The 18,378-nt window shown below is 47.2% G+C and overlaps 1 protein-coding gene across 3 annotated transcripts in view; it reads left to right on the top strand.

Annotated features, from left to right (window-relative positions):
- CSMD2 (CUB and Sushi multiple domains 2) overlaps window positions 1-18,378 on the top strand; it is a 376,903-nt gene that overhangs the window by 116,480 nt on the left and 242,045 nt on the right. For all 3 annotated transcript variants that reach the window (XM_026657125.1, XM_026657127.1, XM_026657126.1), the window contains exons 5-6: window positions 682-806; window positions 11,602-11,723. In XM_026657125.1, coding sequence (XP_026512910.1) covers window positions 682-806; window positions 11,602-11,723 — 247 coding nt within the window. The remainder of the gene's footprint in view (window positions 1-681; window positions 807-11,601; window positions 11,724-18,378) is intronic.

Here is an 18,378-nt window from a genome sequence, read left to right as displayed (position 1 = left end):
TAGTAGCTGGCCTTCATGTGAAGTGTGCAGGAATAAATCAGCCAGCTGTTAGCAATGACAGATCAATAGTTAATCTTATTTCTCTGTCGATTGCTATTCTGTTCACTAAAAATGTCTAACCTGAAACCATCAAGTTCCCTGAAATCCACAAAATGGATTTGTGAGCGAGGGAAGAAAAGGGGCTGCAAACGGAGTCCTTAAATACTATGTGCCAGATTCTCAGCTAGTGTAAATCATCATCACTTCATTTTTGAGAATTGGGCTGCACTGGTTTACACTAGCTGAGTCTCTGGCACTAAAACAGTGGAATTAACAAGTGTTTCCAGTACTAGGTGATTTTTTTTTCTTATTTATTTTGTCATTTATAAAAATGCTGAGCATGTAATGAAGTAGGGCACAAACCTATGCTTCTGCACTGAGGAAATGTCTCCTGAAGTCATGTTGAAAGCTCTGGCCTCCTATTAGACTATAATTGCCTTAGGAAATGAGCTCCCAACACAAGCAAATGCATGAGAAAAGATACTGACCATTGTTCATCCCATCCTATGCCCTGGAAGCCAGAGAACTATTGTTATTCACATTATGGCGAATCACTGAGGAGTCAAAGAAGGCAAAGGACAAACACTGTTGCTTTGTTAGTTTCTCCAATGCTAATTAGCTCCCTTTGGTTCTGTCTACTAGGTTAGGATCCAGCATCCAGTTCACCTGTAATGAAGGCTATGATTTACAGGGGTCCAAGAGCATCACCTGTAAGAAACTGAGTGACATGATCGCTGCCTGGAGTGACCAGAGGCCGGCGTGCAGAGGTGAGGGAGGATTAGGAGTTAACCTAGCTATGGTGATTGATGAAAAATGCAGTTTCGTAACCCTCCATTCTATCCTTATGTTTGTGTTTGATAAGGCCTTGGTCTTTCCACTTTCTCCTTTTCTTACATCAGAATTCTTTATCCACTCTCAGGAGTGCGGTTGGTAATGGCCTTTAAAGGGATGCTCTCACGTTGCTAAGATCCAAAGGAGTCGTGTATCTTTTTGGCAAAGCCGATGCAACTCCTATCTGTGGGGTCTTGCAGTCTCTTCACTCTTTCTTGTTTGGCTCACTGCTCGTTCACCCTGCAAAGAGGGCCCCGGAATGGGTGCCAGGACTCCTGGTTCCACTGTCTAGCTGCAGGGCAAGTTGGCAGCTGCCAGGGACAGTGAAAACTCCCTAAAACTGAGGGGGGGGGGGGGGGGCTTGGGCACCCAAACAATGGCCCCGCCCCCTGCACGGCCCCTTCCCCCAAGGCCTCGCTCCCGTGCTGCCTCGTCCATCCAGGAGCTCACCCCCCACTCACTCCTCCCCCCTCTGTCGCTCCCCTTACGCCAGGTAAAACGTGGGAGGGCATAACCCTCCCACTTTTAAAAGTGAAAGGCCATGGCCCCCCGCCCCCCCCATTCCGGCACCCCTGGCAGCTGCCCTCCTGCCAAGTGGGGGGGCATAGTGCCTGCCTCGCTCATGGAGCGGCTGATAGGCTTAATTATTTCAAGCTTGTCAAGTGCGGTGAGATCTTTGGTTGCGAGGCATTAGGACAGGGCTGGCTCTACCATTTTTGCCGCCCCAAGCAAAAAAGAAAGGCCGCCCGAACTACCGAAGCAAAAAAAAAAAAGTCGCTCGGCCTGTGCCGCCCCTTAGCATGTGCCGCCCCAGGCATGTGCTTCCTCCGCTGGTGCCTGGAGCCAGCCCTGCAGTAGGGGAGAACAAAATATTGTTGTTAAGGGGAGAGGCCAATGCCATCCGCTCAGCCCAGTGGTGGAAAACCCAGTTTGGTCACAGAAATTGGCCCCACTTTCCCAGGGGGTCACTAGAAACAGCAAGGGGGAAAAAATTAAAAAGATGGAAGCTGTGCACAGTCCCCGGATGGGTGTCGCTTTCAGAATAGCACCTCTGGTACCTGGGCAGCCTGGCGCTGCTGAGGCTGGCATTAACTGAGCAGTTTGTGCTGCCTCCACGGTACCGGGGTCACTCTAATTGCTTCCCTCTGGTGCATGTGGTTTTCTCTATGGGAGGTTGTCTCCTTAGAATGGTTTCCCTCTAAGTTATCAGGTTCAGTGATGATGATGATGATAAAGACATCTTGTTAGGTCTCTAGCAGAAAAGAACTATCGCCACATAAGTGTGCACCGCGGGGGAAGGTCACTGATCTTGCTTCCTCCCGCAGGCTATTTCCGCAAGGCCTCATTGACGACACAGCATTCCCCCCACCTCCCCTTTCACGGGAGCCTGTGGCAGAGAGATGACTAGGAAATGGCATTGTCTAAACAGGTCCCCTCCTCATCTCTGGAAGAATTACAAGCCCAGAGCTTGGTCGGCCATTGCATTGAGCCTGGGCCGCCATTTACATTAGTGCGAAGTGGGGACCTACCACCAGCAAATCAGAACGGTTGTGTTTTGCACTCCCTTTGCACGGGTGCGAACGGCAGCAGGAGATGCTGGGCAGTGGCGAATCAGGGCCCCAAAGTCAGTAGGTAATACCGTTTAAGATAGGATGAGTCCACTCTATGGGGAAAGTCTGGTGCGCAGGGGAAGCGGGGCTAAATGACAGCCCCTCATAGCCCAGTTGTGAAGGGTCTCCTAAGAAGTGCTGAGCGAGTCCCACTGATGATGGTAGGAGCTGAGCTTGCTCAGTGCTTAGCAGGATTAGGCCTTTGAGGTCAGCATTGTAAGCGGCTTTTGTCTTATGTGCACACTGTTGCACTTTGTGGCGCAGTGATCTCTACACACCCTGGCCCATTTCCCTGCTAGATGCTTAGTCGTGACTGGATGAAGTTACCTTTTCCCCCTCCACACACACATCCTTTTACATATATATATATAGTAGTTGGGATGCAAAAATCACATACCTGTCTCTGGTTTGACAGCGATATATCAATACTGCACTCAGTGCTGGCTGCACTCAGAGCTGGCTGGAACATGGAAAGGATTTTCCATGAAAAATATCTTTAAAAAAAAACAAACAACTTTTTTTCATTTTTTTTTCCCAATGAAAAACGGAAACAGAAAAGAATTCTGCTTGGTTTTGGATTTTTAAAATCGAGACGTTTTTGTTGCGATACCAGAACATTTTCAAAGAAGCAAAACATGTTCAGTTTGAAAAATAGCTATTTTTTGTCAACAATTTGTAACCAACTGTAATTTCAACAAACTTGCTAGTGTGCATGTGTACCGCTGCCATTCACTGGTGAGAATGGGAATGGCTCAACTGTGCTTCATAGGCCCTCTACTGCTTTATGTACTGAGATACCACAGTGTTGAGTGTGTTATAAACATTTAGAGGTAGTAAAGGCTTGTCTCCTTTAGCTCAAGAAGGAGGGTCTTGGACTTTTGGAGCAGGAGGACTCAAGTTCTATCCCCACTGAATATGTTACTGAATATGTTCTGAATCTGCAGCATGCTGACAGCTGTGAAGCTGTAGATGGGCACAGATTTGTTGCAATACCATTAACGTGGCTGCAGATATTACATGTTAATTAATTAATTAATATGGGAGGGATAGCTCAGTGGTCTGAGCATTGGCCTGCTAAACCCAGGGATGTGAGCTCAATCCTTGAGGGGGCCACTTAGGGATCTGGGGCAAAATCAGTACTTGGTCCTGCTAGTGAAGGCAGGGGGCTGGACTCAATGACCTTTCAGGGTCCCTTCCTGTTCTACGAGATAGGTATATCTCCATATATTATATTATTATAGAGAATGGTTAAATAAATAAATAAATAAATTCCAAGTAAAGTCAACCCGATAGTTCAGATCTTAAATGATCGCTATGCCTGGAAGGACATGAGAATGGCTTGTCTATTTGCTGTCTTTAGTAGCTTCCGAACAGTTAATAAATGATGACTTGACTTGACTTTCATCCCAACCAGAATGTCGGTATTTTGTCTGAACCACCAGCTTCTGTACCTGAGGCTCTTTCCTTCCATAATTGATAGCCCTCTGCACACTGCCCTTTACACTTGCCATTTCAAAAGTAATGGACCGTGCTGTAGTATCTTTGAAGGCTGTTTAATGCTCATAAGCTACAGAATTGCCCCCCTTTCGCACTAAGTAATGTCAGCTGACTCACTGAATGTGGTTGGTTGAGTTCATCCAATGGTATTGCAGTGGGTAATGTATGCTTCGTTTACACTTGGGACAGTTAACCCACGGAACTCACTGCTAGAGCATAACATTAGAGCCAAGAGTTTAGCAGCATTTTAAAAAGAATTAAGTATTTATATGAACAATAAAACGTCCATAGTTACATTAGATGAAATATTTATAAGGGATATATAAACCCTCATGGTTTCAGGACATAATCTAGCCACTAACTGCCTATTGTTGGGGGGGGGGGGGGGGGGGGAATTTTCCTTATAGCCTAATTTTGGCAATTAATTGATCTTTGATTATTAGCAGGTAAATATGCCCAATGGCCTGTGATGGGATGTTAGATGGGGTGGGATCTGAGTTACTACAGAGAATTCTTTCCTGGGTGCTGGCTGGTGAGTCTTGCCCACATGCTCAGGGTTTAACTGATGGCCATATTTGGGGCCGGGAAGGAATTTTCCCCCTAGGGCAGATTGGCAGAAGCCCTAGAGGTTTTTCGCCTTCCTCTGCAGCGTGGGGCACGGGTCACTTGCTGGAGGATTCTCTGCACCTTGCGGTCTTTAAACCACGATTTGAGGACTTCAATAGCTCAGACATAGGTTAGGGGTTTGTTACAGGAGTGGGTGGGTGAGATTCTGTGGCCTGCATTGTGCAGGAGGTCAGACTAGATGATCCTAATGGTCCCTTCTGACCTTAAAGTCTATGAGTCTATTCCATAATTTTTCATTACTCTGGACCTGCCTACACATATAAATTATACCACTTTAGTTATACTGGTATAATTAAAATAGTACAAACACACACACACGCGCGCGCGCGCACACACACACAAAGTGTGAGCACGGTTATATCGGTTTACAAATACTTACACCAGTATAGTTAAATCCTGTATCAGAAGGGGAGTAAGTGATATCGGTATAAGCACTTTTAAACCATTAGAACTGAGTCCTCATTAAGTCTTTTGTTGGTATAAAACTAAATTTGAAAAAATCCCCCCACTAAGTGAAATAGTTATATTGATAAAACTTCTAGGTGTCACTAGGCCTACGTCTCAGAGATAGTATCTGGTACTAGACACTATTGGAAACAGAATATTGAGCTAGATAGACCATTGTTCAGATCCAGTTTGGCAATTCTGATGTGACTTGAGCCTTTGTTTCTAAGAGTATGTAGTGGGGCGACTGCCCCACTCCCTGAGAGTGTGGGCTGCAGCAGGCCAGTGCACCTGCGCAGACGGGCAGCCAATTGGAGGGCGGCTTGTTGGGAGCCAATCGGGGCCCAGATTGGAGACAGCCAATCAGGACCAGGCTCAGCCCTATAAAAAGGCTGCTCAGGGAGAGGAGAGTCAGGGTACATCTACACTTACCGGAGGGTCCGGCGGCAGGCAATCGGTTTTCTGGGATCGACTTATCGCGTCTAGTGAAGATGCGATAAAATCGATCCCTGATCGCTCTGCCGTCGACTCCGGAAATCCACCTCGACAAGAGGCGGCAGCGGAGTCGGCGGCAGCGCGGCAGCGGTCGACTTTCCCCCGTCCTCACAGCCAGGTAAGTCGACCTAAAATACGCAACTTCAGCTACGGTATTCACGTAGCTGAAGTTGCGTATCTTAGGTCGGACCCCCGCTGTAGTGTAGACCTAGCCTATGTCTGTTCCAGACTTTAGACAGGGGAAGGTCAGTCTCCAGAGCTGGGAGACTAGCACCGCGGACAGCGCAGTGCTGGCCAGGCTCAGGGAGCTCTAGCCTGTAGCCTGCCAGTCTGCAGGCCCTGAAGGGAAGGGTCTAGCGGGTGCAAGGGGCTGTAGGGGAAGCGGCCCAGGGAAGTGGACAGACAAGGGGAGAGAAGGAGGACAGCGAGGCTGCCACCAGAGGGTCCCTGGGCCGGAACCCAGAGTAGAGGGCGTGCCTGGGTCCCCCCCTTGCAGTGCACCCAGTCATTGGCTGTGGGGAGCGGCCATCACAGACTACACCAGATCCCTGACAGGAGGGATTAGACTTTGGGGTGTGTGGTTGGACATGGTGGCTGGGGCGCAGAGACTGCTGATCACCCCCGCCCCCCGGAAGGGGGTGTGGATGGACAAAGGGGCACTGCCGGAGGGCAGTGGTCCTGAAGAGGACGCCGTGAGCTGGTGAGCGACGTGGGCTCAGACGTCAACCAAGGATGAGACACCGGGCGGGACACCACCAGGAGAGGGCACTCCACTGGACTGAGCTAATTCCCAGAGACAACCAGCAGGAGGTGCTGGGTGGTGAGTCCCAACCCTGTCACAGGGTATGTCTATGCTGGAGCTAGAGGCGTAAATTCCAGCTTGAGGAGACGTACCCCCATTAGCTATGATTAAGCTAGCGCACTAAAAACAGCAGTGTAGCTGCTCTGGAATGGGGTGGTTAGCCCATTCCATCACCCATGCGGCCACAGCTATGCTACCCTTTTCAGCATGCTTGCTTAATGAGAGCTGGGGCAGGTATGTCTACACCTCCAGCTGCAATGTACACATACCCTAACAGATGAGACTGGAAAATGTCCACACACTGGGGAAGTTAGGATTTGGATCAGAGTCTTAACTTCATGATTCAGATTTATTTTCAACAATAGAACAATGACCCTGGGGAAAAATGGATCCTAGTAATAAAGACTGTCCTGAAATTAGCGATGCCATATATGCTAATGAACCAGCTCGTTGTCCTTCTGTGATCAGCCCCACAGAGCATTCATTCCAAACAGAGGGAACGGGACATGAGGCTGTTTGTATTTTTAAGTAGTAGTCTCCATTGTTGTTACTTCCCCTGCATGGAAGTGAATGCCTCTAATATGTGTTATTGTTTTAGGATATTTGATTGAACGGCAGGTCTCTGATGAGCAGTATTTTCCCAGCAATGCTCATAAGTACTCCATTGTCTAACCATCAGCAAAAAATTGACTATTGTGTTGTGCCTGGGGATGCTTCAGCAAGACGCATAACCTCTACCCAGTTATTATTCCCTTTATGTATGTAAACTCCTCTGTAAGTATCCACTTTTTAGATTCAAACCACCAGGGGACACATTCAGCGGAGGTACGTGGATGGGGGCTGTGTTGAGAGGCCGCTCTGGGGGCTGTGACGAAAAGAACTGTTTCCATTGTTTAGCTCAGCGTGCAGCGGCACTAGGGCATTGGGGCTGGCCTACGGGGACAGCTCCTCCGAGCTGCCCAAAGCGGTGCTAGCTCTTGGCCTTCATAACCGTCTGTTCTGTGGCGCTTTGGGACACGGGATGCGTGTTCAAAAGCTGCTGAAAGACCTGCACCAGGGACTGGGCTCTGATAGAAAAGTAGGAGGAGGCTGGTCAGATCAGAGTGCAGAGTCCAAACCTGCAGGTAGCTTAGGCTCACAGAATAGTCCAGTGGGGCCATGACGATTCTAGCTCAGCTATTGTTAACAGCTCTGTCTGCATGTGCATATATTTTGTGGACACCCACACCCAGGGGTGGGTCAGAGAGAGAGAGAGTGTGTGTGTGCACTAAGGATTCTTGATCACTGGAGGTGAATTTCACAGTGTTGTCAACCTCAAGCATTCAAAAATAAGTCTGACCCCCAGTATTTTTTTTTTAGTTGGGTTCTTTTTATTTGCTTTCTGAGACTTTAGGGTGCACTGGGGTCATATTTTCATTCTTTTCTCTGCAATCATAAAAGCTAGACACTTTTTTTTTCTTTCTTCAATGAAAGCTGAGATTTTCATGCAATCTCTTCATCCTAGCAGCTGGGCCTTTTATTTCAGGAAACTCGCGATAAATTCTTGAAAGTTGGCAACACTGAATTTTCACCTCTCTGAAGAGGGACCAGCACAAAGCCTGCATGTCACTTAAGTTCCATATGAATCCTACCCGAAGGATTCAGTGGGATGTTAAGTTGTTCATAAACTTTGTGCTGATCTCCTGCCGCAAAGGACAGAGAAGAGGTTTTTCACCACAGTGCTGATTTTTCACCTTTATGTCGCTCTCCCTCAATTCCCATCCAGTTCTCCCACAATAACTGGGCTTCACCCAGGCCCTGCTTAATATGGTTCAGATTGCAAGCCCTTCTATATTACAGCTTCAACCGAGACATGAACGGCTGGGATAGTTGGGCCAATGCAGATCACAAAGCCCAGAACAAAGTGCATGAGAGCTGGTGTCAAGGCATTCTTACCTGAACTTCCAGGGGAGGCTCAATGAACCCAGAGCCTGATCCATCTCTTGGGGAACAGTGCAAATGCTTTGTTTGATAAATCTTTTCCAACCTGAACAACGTTCACAGCATCAGCTGCTCCCCTCTTCCCTACCCTTAACGAAATACAGAAAACCCGATCTACCTACTCTTAGCAGAGCTGTCTGTAACCTGAAAAGGAAGAAGAGATAGAGATGCTATGAAGTCAAAGTGCAGAACTCTTAATGCATGATAGCAGGGTCCATATAGCTGGTTAATGCCTGGCCAGTAGAGTGCAATAGAGTTATACCCTGGCTTGCTGCTGTGTGCTAAAAGGTTGTGTGGACAAGCCTGTAGTTGTAGTTGTAGTGTACGCAGGGCCTTTAGAACAAAACAGTCATACTGGGTCAGACCAATGGTCCATCTAGTCCCGTATCTTGTCTCCGATAGTGGCCAGTGCCAGAGCTTCAGGGAGAGCGTACAGAACAGGAAAGTTGGAGTGATCCGCCCTTGTCTTTCCCTCCCAGCATCTGGTAATCAAAACTGTGTTAAAGCCCAGTAATCCTGCTCATTATGACTTACGGCTTTCACTAGGAAATGAGCAAGTAGCCAGCAACTGGCAAAATATGGATGTCCCCGTGACCCAGCACCGGGAAATGTGTGAACGGAGTTTCACTTAAGAGGACAACATATACGGATGCCCATCTAGGTCTTGGTTGTTTTGGTTACATTTTCTTTTTAACCAGCATGTATAATTGTGATGTTTGTAATGCTAATAATGAACAACTTGTAATACTTTTAATTAAATCCCTCTGAAGCCCTTAAAGTCATGAATTGTTATTTCTTCAGTTCTGCTTTTCCCCCACTTTTAATTTCCTCTGCAGATTTTTGCAAGGCTTTAGAATACCGCCTGATTCTTTGGAACAAGTATAGAATAAATTGAATCAGCGTAAGAGGATATTTGGCATAAATATTCGACACTCTAAAGGAAATTTATAGCGTCCTCTCATTTGAGATAAGAAAGGATTTGCCTGTGTTATTACGACTCTGTGAATCAACTTAATTTTTTTTCATTCCTACCCTCAGTTTTTTTTTATATGGTTTTGTTTTGGTTTGTTGCTTCTTATTCCAGTTCCAAACCATTTTTAGCATTGTTGCTGTTTTTATATTTTTAGTTTTTAAATGACAAATTCCTTTGAAATGCAAAGGTCATTCTGTAATGGGAGGCCACTTTGTATCTAACTCCTGATTGTCCAGCTGGTAGGCCACTAGCCTGTGACTTGAGAGACCTAGGTTTAATTCCCTGTTCTGCCACCGACCCCCTGTGTAGCCTTTAACAAGTCACATAGCCTCTCTGTGACTCATTTCCCATCTGTACAATGGGGATAACACCACTTCCTTGCTTCAGAGGGGTGTTGTGAGAATAAATCCATTAAAGATTGTGAGGTGCTCAGATACAATGGTGGTGGGGCCCGATAAATATGTAGATGGATCTTCTCAGCTCCTCTACAAGTGACTCTTCAGTTCTACTCCATTTCATCCATGCTGCCTATGAAGTCCAAAGGCCCGTGTGAAATTTCCTATGCTTTGCCCGTGTGTATGAGCAAACGGAACCTACCCGTGGCTAGTGAAACCCTTGGAGTTACTCGGGGCTTGATCCGAACCCTATTGCAGTCAATGGAAAGACTCCCATTGACTTCAGTGGGCTCAGAGAGCAACCACTTTGGACCTCATCACCATATCCTTGCATAACTATTTACTGTCTTCTCCGCTACCTAAATGGTGCCCCCTACTGCTGATGCCTTCGCGCTGACAGCAACCAGCATGATCCTTTCCAACTTCATTGGCCACAGCCATTGAGCCTGTCGCTTGGGTCCAGTCTACCAATGCTTCCACCTAAAGATGTTTCCCTCCTTGTTGCCACTTTCCAGTCACAAGGGAGCAGCCTCCGGTAAGGCGAGTACAAAGGGTGCCCGTGGATCTCACGTTAACAAGATACAGCAATCACATCAGGAGACTGACCTCGGTGGGGCTCGTTTGGAATAAGAGAGAAGCCCTGTTGTGAACCCGTCCCGTTAACAGGAGTTCCATTTGTCCCCATCAGTGGCAGGATGCAGCATCGCAGTGTGAAATCACTGACCAGGGGAGCCATAGGGAAGAAAGGAGGGGGTGAGACTTGGATCGGGAAGCAGAATGCCCCCAAATATATGTCAGTGTGAAATGAAACCGATCAGGTGAAGTAGGAGGGACCTGCTTTACTTTACACCGCTTCATGGTTATTTCACTTGCTGCATCCCCCAGTTTTCTGGCCCTCGGATTATAAATTACACCCTTTAACACCACCATTTCCAGTAAATTTGGCCCAGAGTTGGTTGCTCTGGGCTTAGACTCTGGGTAGCTGTACTGAAAGGGCAACTGGTTAACTCAGGAACGGGGTGTTTGTTTGTTTGTGTTTTTCATATGGCATAGCCCTTAATCAACAGCTCTGTGGAGCTGTATTTGTTCTGTCTAGTGATGGACCCAGAGCAGAACCTTGGATCTGAACGCAGGCACATGCACGTACACACGCAGCTCCTTCAAACATCGGGAAGGTACAACTCCCGGATCTGATGTTTGTGGGCCAGGCCCCCCTGACATTCAGCTCGGTAGCAAACGCCGATACAGAGCCAGGACTCTGCATTTCACGGTTGCCAGTGGAGAGGGAGTTGGGGGATAGTTCTGACAAAAGGACTCCATGGGCCTTTTCCTTTCTGTTACCCTTATGCACTTTCCCATCTCTGCTTCACTTCAGCTGTTGTTAAGATGCTAAGCAGAGCTGCCAGCTGTATTCTTCCCCAGCCTGTGGAGAAATCGGACTTAACTCAGCCTCTCCTCATTAACCGTTTGCTGTGTTGGTTTTTGCTCAGGCTGTCAAAAGGAGCATGGGGAAAGGAAATCAGGGCCTGCCTGTTGGAAAGAAGCAGGGCTTCCCAGTTGGATTCTGCAGCGTGGGCTGCAGTGCCCTTCGTGAACCAGGGCTTAGAGAAGCCCCTGTGCGGTGGCCTTAGGTGTAGCCCAGGCTCTGTTAAATCAGTCTGAGCCACAGGGTCGGTCTCTGTTCAGCAGCCTTAATCAAGAATCCCCTTTCTATTCATCACAGCCGAGTCCTGTATCTTCTGTACTACAAGGGATGCAACAGCCCCTACCTGCTGAAGACAATGTGAAGCGATTTATTTCCCTCCTGATCTTATGCAAGCACTCCTTCCCCTCCCGAAATAAGGAGCCAAATGTACATCCCAGGGCTGATGAACCTCCCCCAGACACTGTCTTATTTTCTTTTCACAGCCAGGATGTGCGATACATATCTCCGGGGCCCCAGCGGAGTGATCACCTCTCCCAACTACCCCGTACAGTATGATAACAACGCCTACTGCGTGTGGGTGATCACCGCCCTCAATCCAGCCAAGGTAGGTCTCCGAGAGATGTCGCCATGTTAGTATCTTTATTCGCCTTTTTTTTTTTTTTTTTTTGAAGTCACCGTTCATCTTTCTCTCTTTCTTACAAAGCTGCTCAGGTTTTTGGTGCTGTTGTTTCCACCTACCACGTGTGTCTCAACTACTTAGGGAGGCTGTGACACGTCACGTACCTCCCGTTTAAAATATCTTTCTTTAAAGGATGTAATTAAAAGTCAATGTAATTATTTTTAATCAAAGCCTTTTTGATATCTCGATGTGAACGGTGCTGAAATGCCAAACAGCTCAGCAAAGCATTTCATTAAAACTGGCTTTCAGTTAGGGCATGGAACGTCCGTGCCGCGAATGCTGATGTTCACTGTTCTTGACTGATACCTGGCCCCCGGCCAACTGGGATTTACAGTCTAAAGGGCAGAAGGCGAGCCAGAGAGGAGGAGGAACTGGCTCTCTCCACTGCTGATACTGGCCAGTCCTTCCTGTGCTTTGGGGTTTGGAGCCGGGAAAGAAAACATTGAGTTTTCTCTGCCATTCCCCACTTGGCCTGTGCTGGGGGAGAGTTTTAGATTGCTGCCTTTGCACCCAAACTAGTGATGCTTGATAACACAGAGAGTTCCAGGCTATAATGCGTTGGCCTTGCTTTGGGTCCACAAGGTACTGGAGAATTGTGGAGAGTTCCCAAAACTTCAGGAGGCTCTGTTAAACAGGCTAGAACATACTGCTAAAGCCCTGAATTCCCAAAGAAGAAAATTCAGGTGTCTCTCAGTCAGGTGTTTCTTTCTCAGTCTTTTTTCCTTTTTCTTTCTTTCCCCCCCAAGTTCTCCGAAACCTTCCCTGGCTGATTTTCCCCTGCATTTTCCCCTTAGCTCTCATCATGCCCACTTGTGGCAGCTTTTGCTGGTTGATCAGTTTGGTCACTTGACAAGTGTGAACAAGTTGCAAGAGTATGAGAGGGGTAGCCATGTTAGTCTGGATCTGTAAAAGCAGCAAAGAGTCCTGTGGCACCTTATAGACTAACAGACGTATTGGAGCATGAGCTTTTGTGGGTGAATACCCACTTCGTCGGATGCAACGAGGTTGCAAGAGGGCTTTTGAAATAATCCACCCCAGTTGAGAACTGTTTGGGGCAAAGTATGGAGTATGTTATGGGTTTTTTTTTTTGTTTTTGTTTGTTTGATTCCATAGTAAATGTCTTGTGAATTAACTCTTTTATCAACTGAAGATTTAAAAACAGATTTCAGGGAAATAAAAATGCTGTCATTAATTCCTAAGCCTTTGGCTTTACTGATAATAAAACAAAAGGGAAGTAGAAGGAGCCATGTCTAACCATGTGATTGCAACTGATATTTCCAAGTGCTTTTAAGCAAGGACGCGAACACCAATGCTGCTAAATATACTAAGCATGTCCAAAGGAAGTGCACTGTGCACCTATCCTGCTGGTGAATGTACGAGAGGTGTCCAGCTGCCCTATACCTTCTGTGCTGCTGAATGTGCATTGTATTTGTGCATTGTGCCACTGGATGATATTCTATGGCCTAAGCTGATCAGGTCACCTAGGTTAGACTAGTTTATCATAATGCTCTCTCTTGGCCTCAGAATCTATGGATCTGATTTAAACAGAGGATCAACAAATTAGCGCAACAGACATGGTGGAAAAAAACAATATGGTACGGTAAGGGTTAAACTAAAAAAAAAAAGAAAGAGAGAGAGAGACTTTCCCAGAGAAATGGAACCATGCCCAGCTGTGGAATCAAGAATACCAAAGGGCAGTGCTGGAGGGAACATTCCCTTCGACGGTGCCAAGCCAAAGTGCATCTACAAACCGCATCCCAGAACTCCAGAGTTAAGAAGCAAACGTCCCTGGCAAAGGGTAGCTTTAAAGAGATTATCCCTATGTCCTTTAACTACATCGTCCTGTTCAGGATGCATTCTGTTTTAAGGGCTTCATTAGCTGAACACATCATATAATGAGCATCTTGGTTTGGCGTCCTAGGCAGGTATCTAGGCCCCAAATTCAAGGAGTTGCATTGCTCTATTTTTCTACCCTGATTTATTAATGCCATAGAGTTTAAAGCCAGAAGGGACCATTAGATCATCTCATTTGATCTCTTGTATAATGCTGGCCAGAGAATTTCACCCAGCTACCCCCGTATTGAGCCCAATGACTTCAGTTAGACCAAAGAAGACTGAACTGTTGTGTGTCACAAATAGAGAACAGCAAAGACTGAGGGCAGGTCTATGCTCCGGCCCCACGTCTCCCGTGCACATGGGGTACAGTGTGGGGACATCTTTGATTCAGTTCAGCAGCCAGTGAACCTGGCCCTCCCCCTGCCCTCCCCCAGGTCCCTGCTAATCTGACCGGGGTTGGGGGGGAAATCCTTCCCAGCCCCAAATGTAGCGATCAGATTTGCATTCGTGTTTTTCCTGTCTGCCTATCCAGGCAAGGGACAGGTCCGTCCTAACCAGGATTCTGTGCCAGCGCAGAACTGACTGCTGCTAACAGCCAGCATTGATAATGTGAAGCTCTGCAAACATCATTCAGTAATATTTTGATATAGAAAGACCTCATTCAGGCCCTGGCTGCTGAACTGAATCAATGATGTGCACAGGGTACAGCGTGGGGACCTGGGAGACATGGGGCCGGATCCTCAATGTAAATCAGAGGAACTCCACTGACATCAGTGCATTGACGCCAGTTGATGGCCTGGCATGTTGCTGTAGAACTTCTTAATGTGGCCTGCCCTTTTAGCAGGAGCCGGGCTCATGGACTCCGTGTTGGTGAACATGGATGCAGGGAACCTGTCAGAGGGTGCCATGCCCTCACAGGGCCAGTGCAAGTGAATCTGGGAACCCCTTGCTGAGCTATTCAATTGGGCTCAAGGCTAACTGTGCAACCTGCTACTTCCCACCTGCTCTACCGTGTTGGCAGGGCTCACAACGACGGGAGATCGAATCGGGGGAGAGTGGCCAGGACTGTTATGGATGCTGGAGCCAGGGAAGCAAGGGGGATAATGGATGGAGGTTTCCTTTCAAATAGGTGGAGGCGAGGAAGCTGCAGAATGTCCCAGGTGGGGCTGGGGTAAAGGGCGAGGTGTCCTTTTTCCCCAGTGGTGCTGAGGTTATCATCAGCAGGGAGCTATCTGTCGTCGGGAAAAGATAGTCTTGCGCACTGTGTGGCCCTGTAGCAAGGGCAGAAGCTAGGATGAGGGCTGATGGGAGGCTCTGTGCCCTTGCTGGGTGTAGCACTGATTTTGTCTGTGACCTGGGAGCCCACGAGCCTCTGAAGCTTCCCTATTAACTATTGTTGCCACTTCAGGAAGTTTTTTGGGCAGCTGAATCTACTGCTAGGTTTGTTTTCTATGTGCCACGTGTCAGCTTGGGGATCTGAGGCTTGGAGCTGGTGACATGGGAATATAGAGGGGGTGATGTGAATGAGGAGAAAAGATCTAAAGTGTAGCCATGGTTGGCTTCTGAGCAGCTTAGCTGGCGAGCAGCAGGTGCAAAGGGCACAGTTGAAAAGCTGTCAGTACCAGTGACCAGCTAGTGCTAGTGTTTGTTTCTCCAGGGGACCGAGGGTTGTGCTTTCTCAGTGAACATAGTGTAAACCTGTGTGCAAGCCCTTCCATGCACCTGCTCCACTGCTGCACCCTGTGCGATGCATGCCAGGTGAAACACACAAGTAGTGACCTCCGGGGTGTCTGAGTCTGAAGAGAGGATATTCCAGTGGGACATTAATGCTTTAAGAGATTTCACTGTAGCTTGGAAGCTATTGTCAAGGTGCAGCAGAGGAATTAGATATAGCTCGTGTCAGTGGCAAATAACACTATGCATTAGCTGCATAACGTGCACTCAGGGGTAGGTTTTTGGACACAAGGACTTTGGGGCCATAATAGAAATTGCAGGGGAAGAGGTGAGAAGCGACGTATTTCCTTCATTTTTCTTAATTATTTTTCTGCATCTTTATTTGTGTAAAAAAGAAAATGGACATGAAATTTTGGTAAATAAAATTTACAGAAAACAGTTCCCTTTGTTCCGGGGCTTGGATAGGAAGTTGCCGTCAGCCTGGCACTGTCTACACTGGCTTTCAAATAGGCAAACACTTTTGAACTTGGGTGCATGACTTTGGGCACCAAAATTCGTGTTTAGGGCCATGTCAGTTGCTTCAGTGATCCTAAACAAGAGAACTGCCTTGTGCCACTTCCCCGGGGTGCTTGAATGTGCAGACTCCAGACATTCCCATTTGCTTTTTCACCAGTCACGAAAAAGCTGGTAAATGAACTTCTCTGCTTCTCCTCCAGCAATCTGTTTCATGGGTTTTCCTCTGCTATGCACAATTGCTAGGCGGAATGGCCCATCGCATGCTTCCCAGACTCTGTCCCCACCCTGCTGCAGCTTCCCCCATCCCCACTGTTCTTTCTCCAGTTGGTATCTTCCTTAGCTTTTAAACATACTTTAATAATAATAATAATAATTAATTTAAAAAAAACTTGATTAGATAACAGCAGATCCATAGGACCAGATCCTCAGCGGATGTAGCTTCACTGACTTCAATGCCTAATAACTTCCTGTAGAGAATACACATTGTTCTCTATGGGGCACATCTTTAACTGGTGTAACTCCCTTGATGTCTGCAGCTATATCAATTTACACCAGCCCATGGAAAATAAACATAATCTTTTCCCCTAAGTAACTTGATAATTATCAGCCAATAAAGGGTTTCTGGGAAGACTTCAGACTGTTGAGTGCTTCATCCCAGAGACACGATTTCCAGGTAGGGAATAATCTCTTCATCTCTTTGCAGCACAAGGGGTTGGGTGAAATGCACTGATGTGTTCGGAAAAGCCGTTGCTGTGCCCGCTTGTCACGTGTGAACAGTTTAGCTTGTCCACGTTAATCTGAGATGCAGTTCATGGCCAAAGAATGATGTCTTGCTCCCTGCTCAAATGGCAGAGAATGCTCTGCGAGGTCCCCGGGGCCGATCCAGGGAGAGGGCTGCCTTTTGACGCTCCCCAGGAAGATGGCAAACAGCAAAAACAAATCAATTGCATTTAGCGTTTGCTGCTACCGAAGGAATCTGAGGCTGCAGAAACCCCAAGCTGTGAAGAGATCTCATTGGCAGGGAGAAAACACACGTATACAGCTCCAAATCATTGCATTCAACAGGAAAGCATGATCACTGAATAAAATACATGTGCTGACGACAAAGGCCCCAATCTAGCAAGTAGATTGCCTAGTGTGGCCAGTTCCCTACGCCCACGCAGAGTCCCATTAAAGCAAGCTGTCTGGGTTAGTTCATTGGCTTACAGCACATCCTCAGCTGGTGTAAATCAAGTGGATCCACTGAGTTCAATACGGCTATTCCAGTTTATATTTTAAGATTCAGGTGTCCTTGGGCTTGGGAAAAGGAGAGAGCTGGGCTGCTGCATTTTTTTAAATTTATTTTTCTTCTCAAGAAGCAAGGTATTAAATAGTTTACAACCAACATGGGGCAGTAGCATTTTGCAAGGTTGGTCTTCTGTATGTGATATAGGGCAAGTTTGGAAGGATGAGGGGTTTTTTGGGTCAGCGTTGGTAAACGTCCATTTCACTGCGCATGCTAAACCAGCGGGGAAAACATCTAAATTCACGAATAGCCAAAGTAAGAAAAATGTTGCTTGAGAATTTTAGAGTTTGATTTAAGGATAGTTACTTTATATATTTTGACGTGTGATGTTGATAATTTGTATTTCAACGGTTATAAAGCTTTAACTTTGTAAATCTCAACATCTGCTGTCATTAAATAGTTATCTGACCCCATCCCAATTTCTCACAAGTGTGAAAATTTAAATCAACAGAAATAAAAAAAAGTGCTTTAAAGTCCCAACAATGCCATTGCTGTACACTGGAACGTATCCTAGTGCTCCTAGCAGTGGTTAACTGGAGCCGGGGATCAGAACTGGAGTTAGAGACAGGGTCAGTAGCCCATGGCGGGGTGTAGAAGCAATAACCAGAAATAGGACAGGAAGGCAGGAATCAGGGACAAAGCATGGCCCAGGGGTCAGGCAAGAAGGCACAGTCCAATCTAGCAGCGAGCCAGGGATTCATCTAGTTACTCAGACAACTTTCTGTGCCTCCTTCTCGCTTAAATAGAGAGTCTGAGCCAATCGGAGAGGCTGGACATTTCCTCCAATGGGGGGCTTCGTGGTGGTGCCGGTGAGCTAGGTCCACCAGCCCGCGCTCCCAGCTGGTACCAGTGAGCGGCTGTGTGGTGGCTGTTGTTTGAGGACGACTTAAGGACCCGGATTCTAGACCTGCCGTCCCTCACAATGATCTGTCAAAATGTTATTCTGTGGAGCCTAGATTTGGGGGGAAAACCCATTCTAGCATTCATTTAGAGAGCTCACTAAGAATGGAAGTGAGGGTGCAGCGGCGTGAGGCTCCGTACTAGCTGCCAAATCCACCTGACACTCCCCTCCCTGCTCAGGGTATGTACTCTCTTGTGCAGCCTGCACTGAAGCCGGTGGTGCTAAATCCCCATTTCTATTTTTAGCGAGCTAGCCAGATGAAAGCTAGTGTGGGGCATGCCCATATGACCTGGGAAAATCACATCCCAAACCCTGTAAATATACCTATCGTGAGTCCAAACCGCTGAGTTACATAATCCGCCCTGAGG

This window comes from Terrapene carolina, unplaced genomic scaffold, assembly GCF_002925995.2.
Source record: "Terrapene carolina triunguis isolate 2854851 unplaced genomic scaffold, T_m_triunguis-2.0 Scaffold236, whole genome shotgun sequence".
In the NCBI taxonomy this organism is placed as follows: Eukaryota; Metazoa; Chordata; order Testudines; family Emydidae; genus Terrapene; species Terrapene triunguis.
This window is presented reverse-complemented; position numbering and strand designations above follow the sequence as displayed.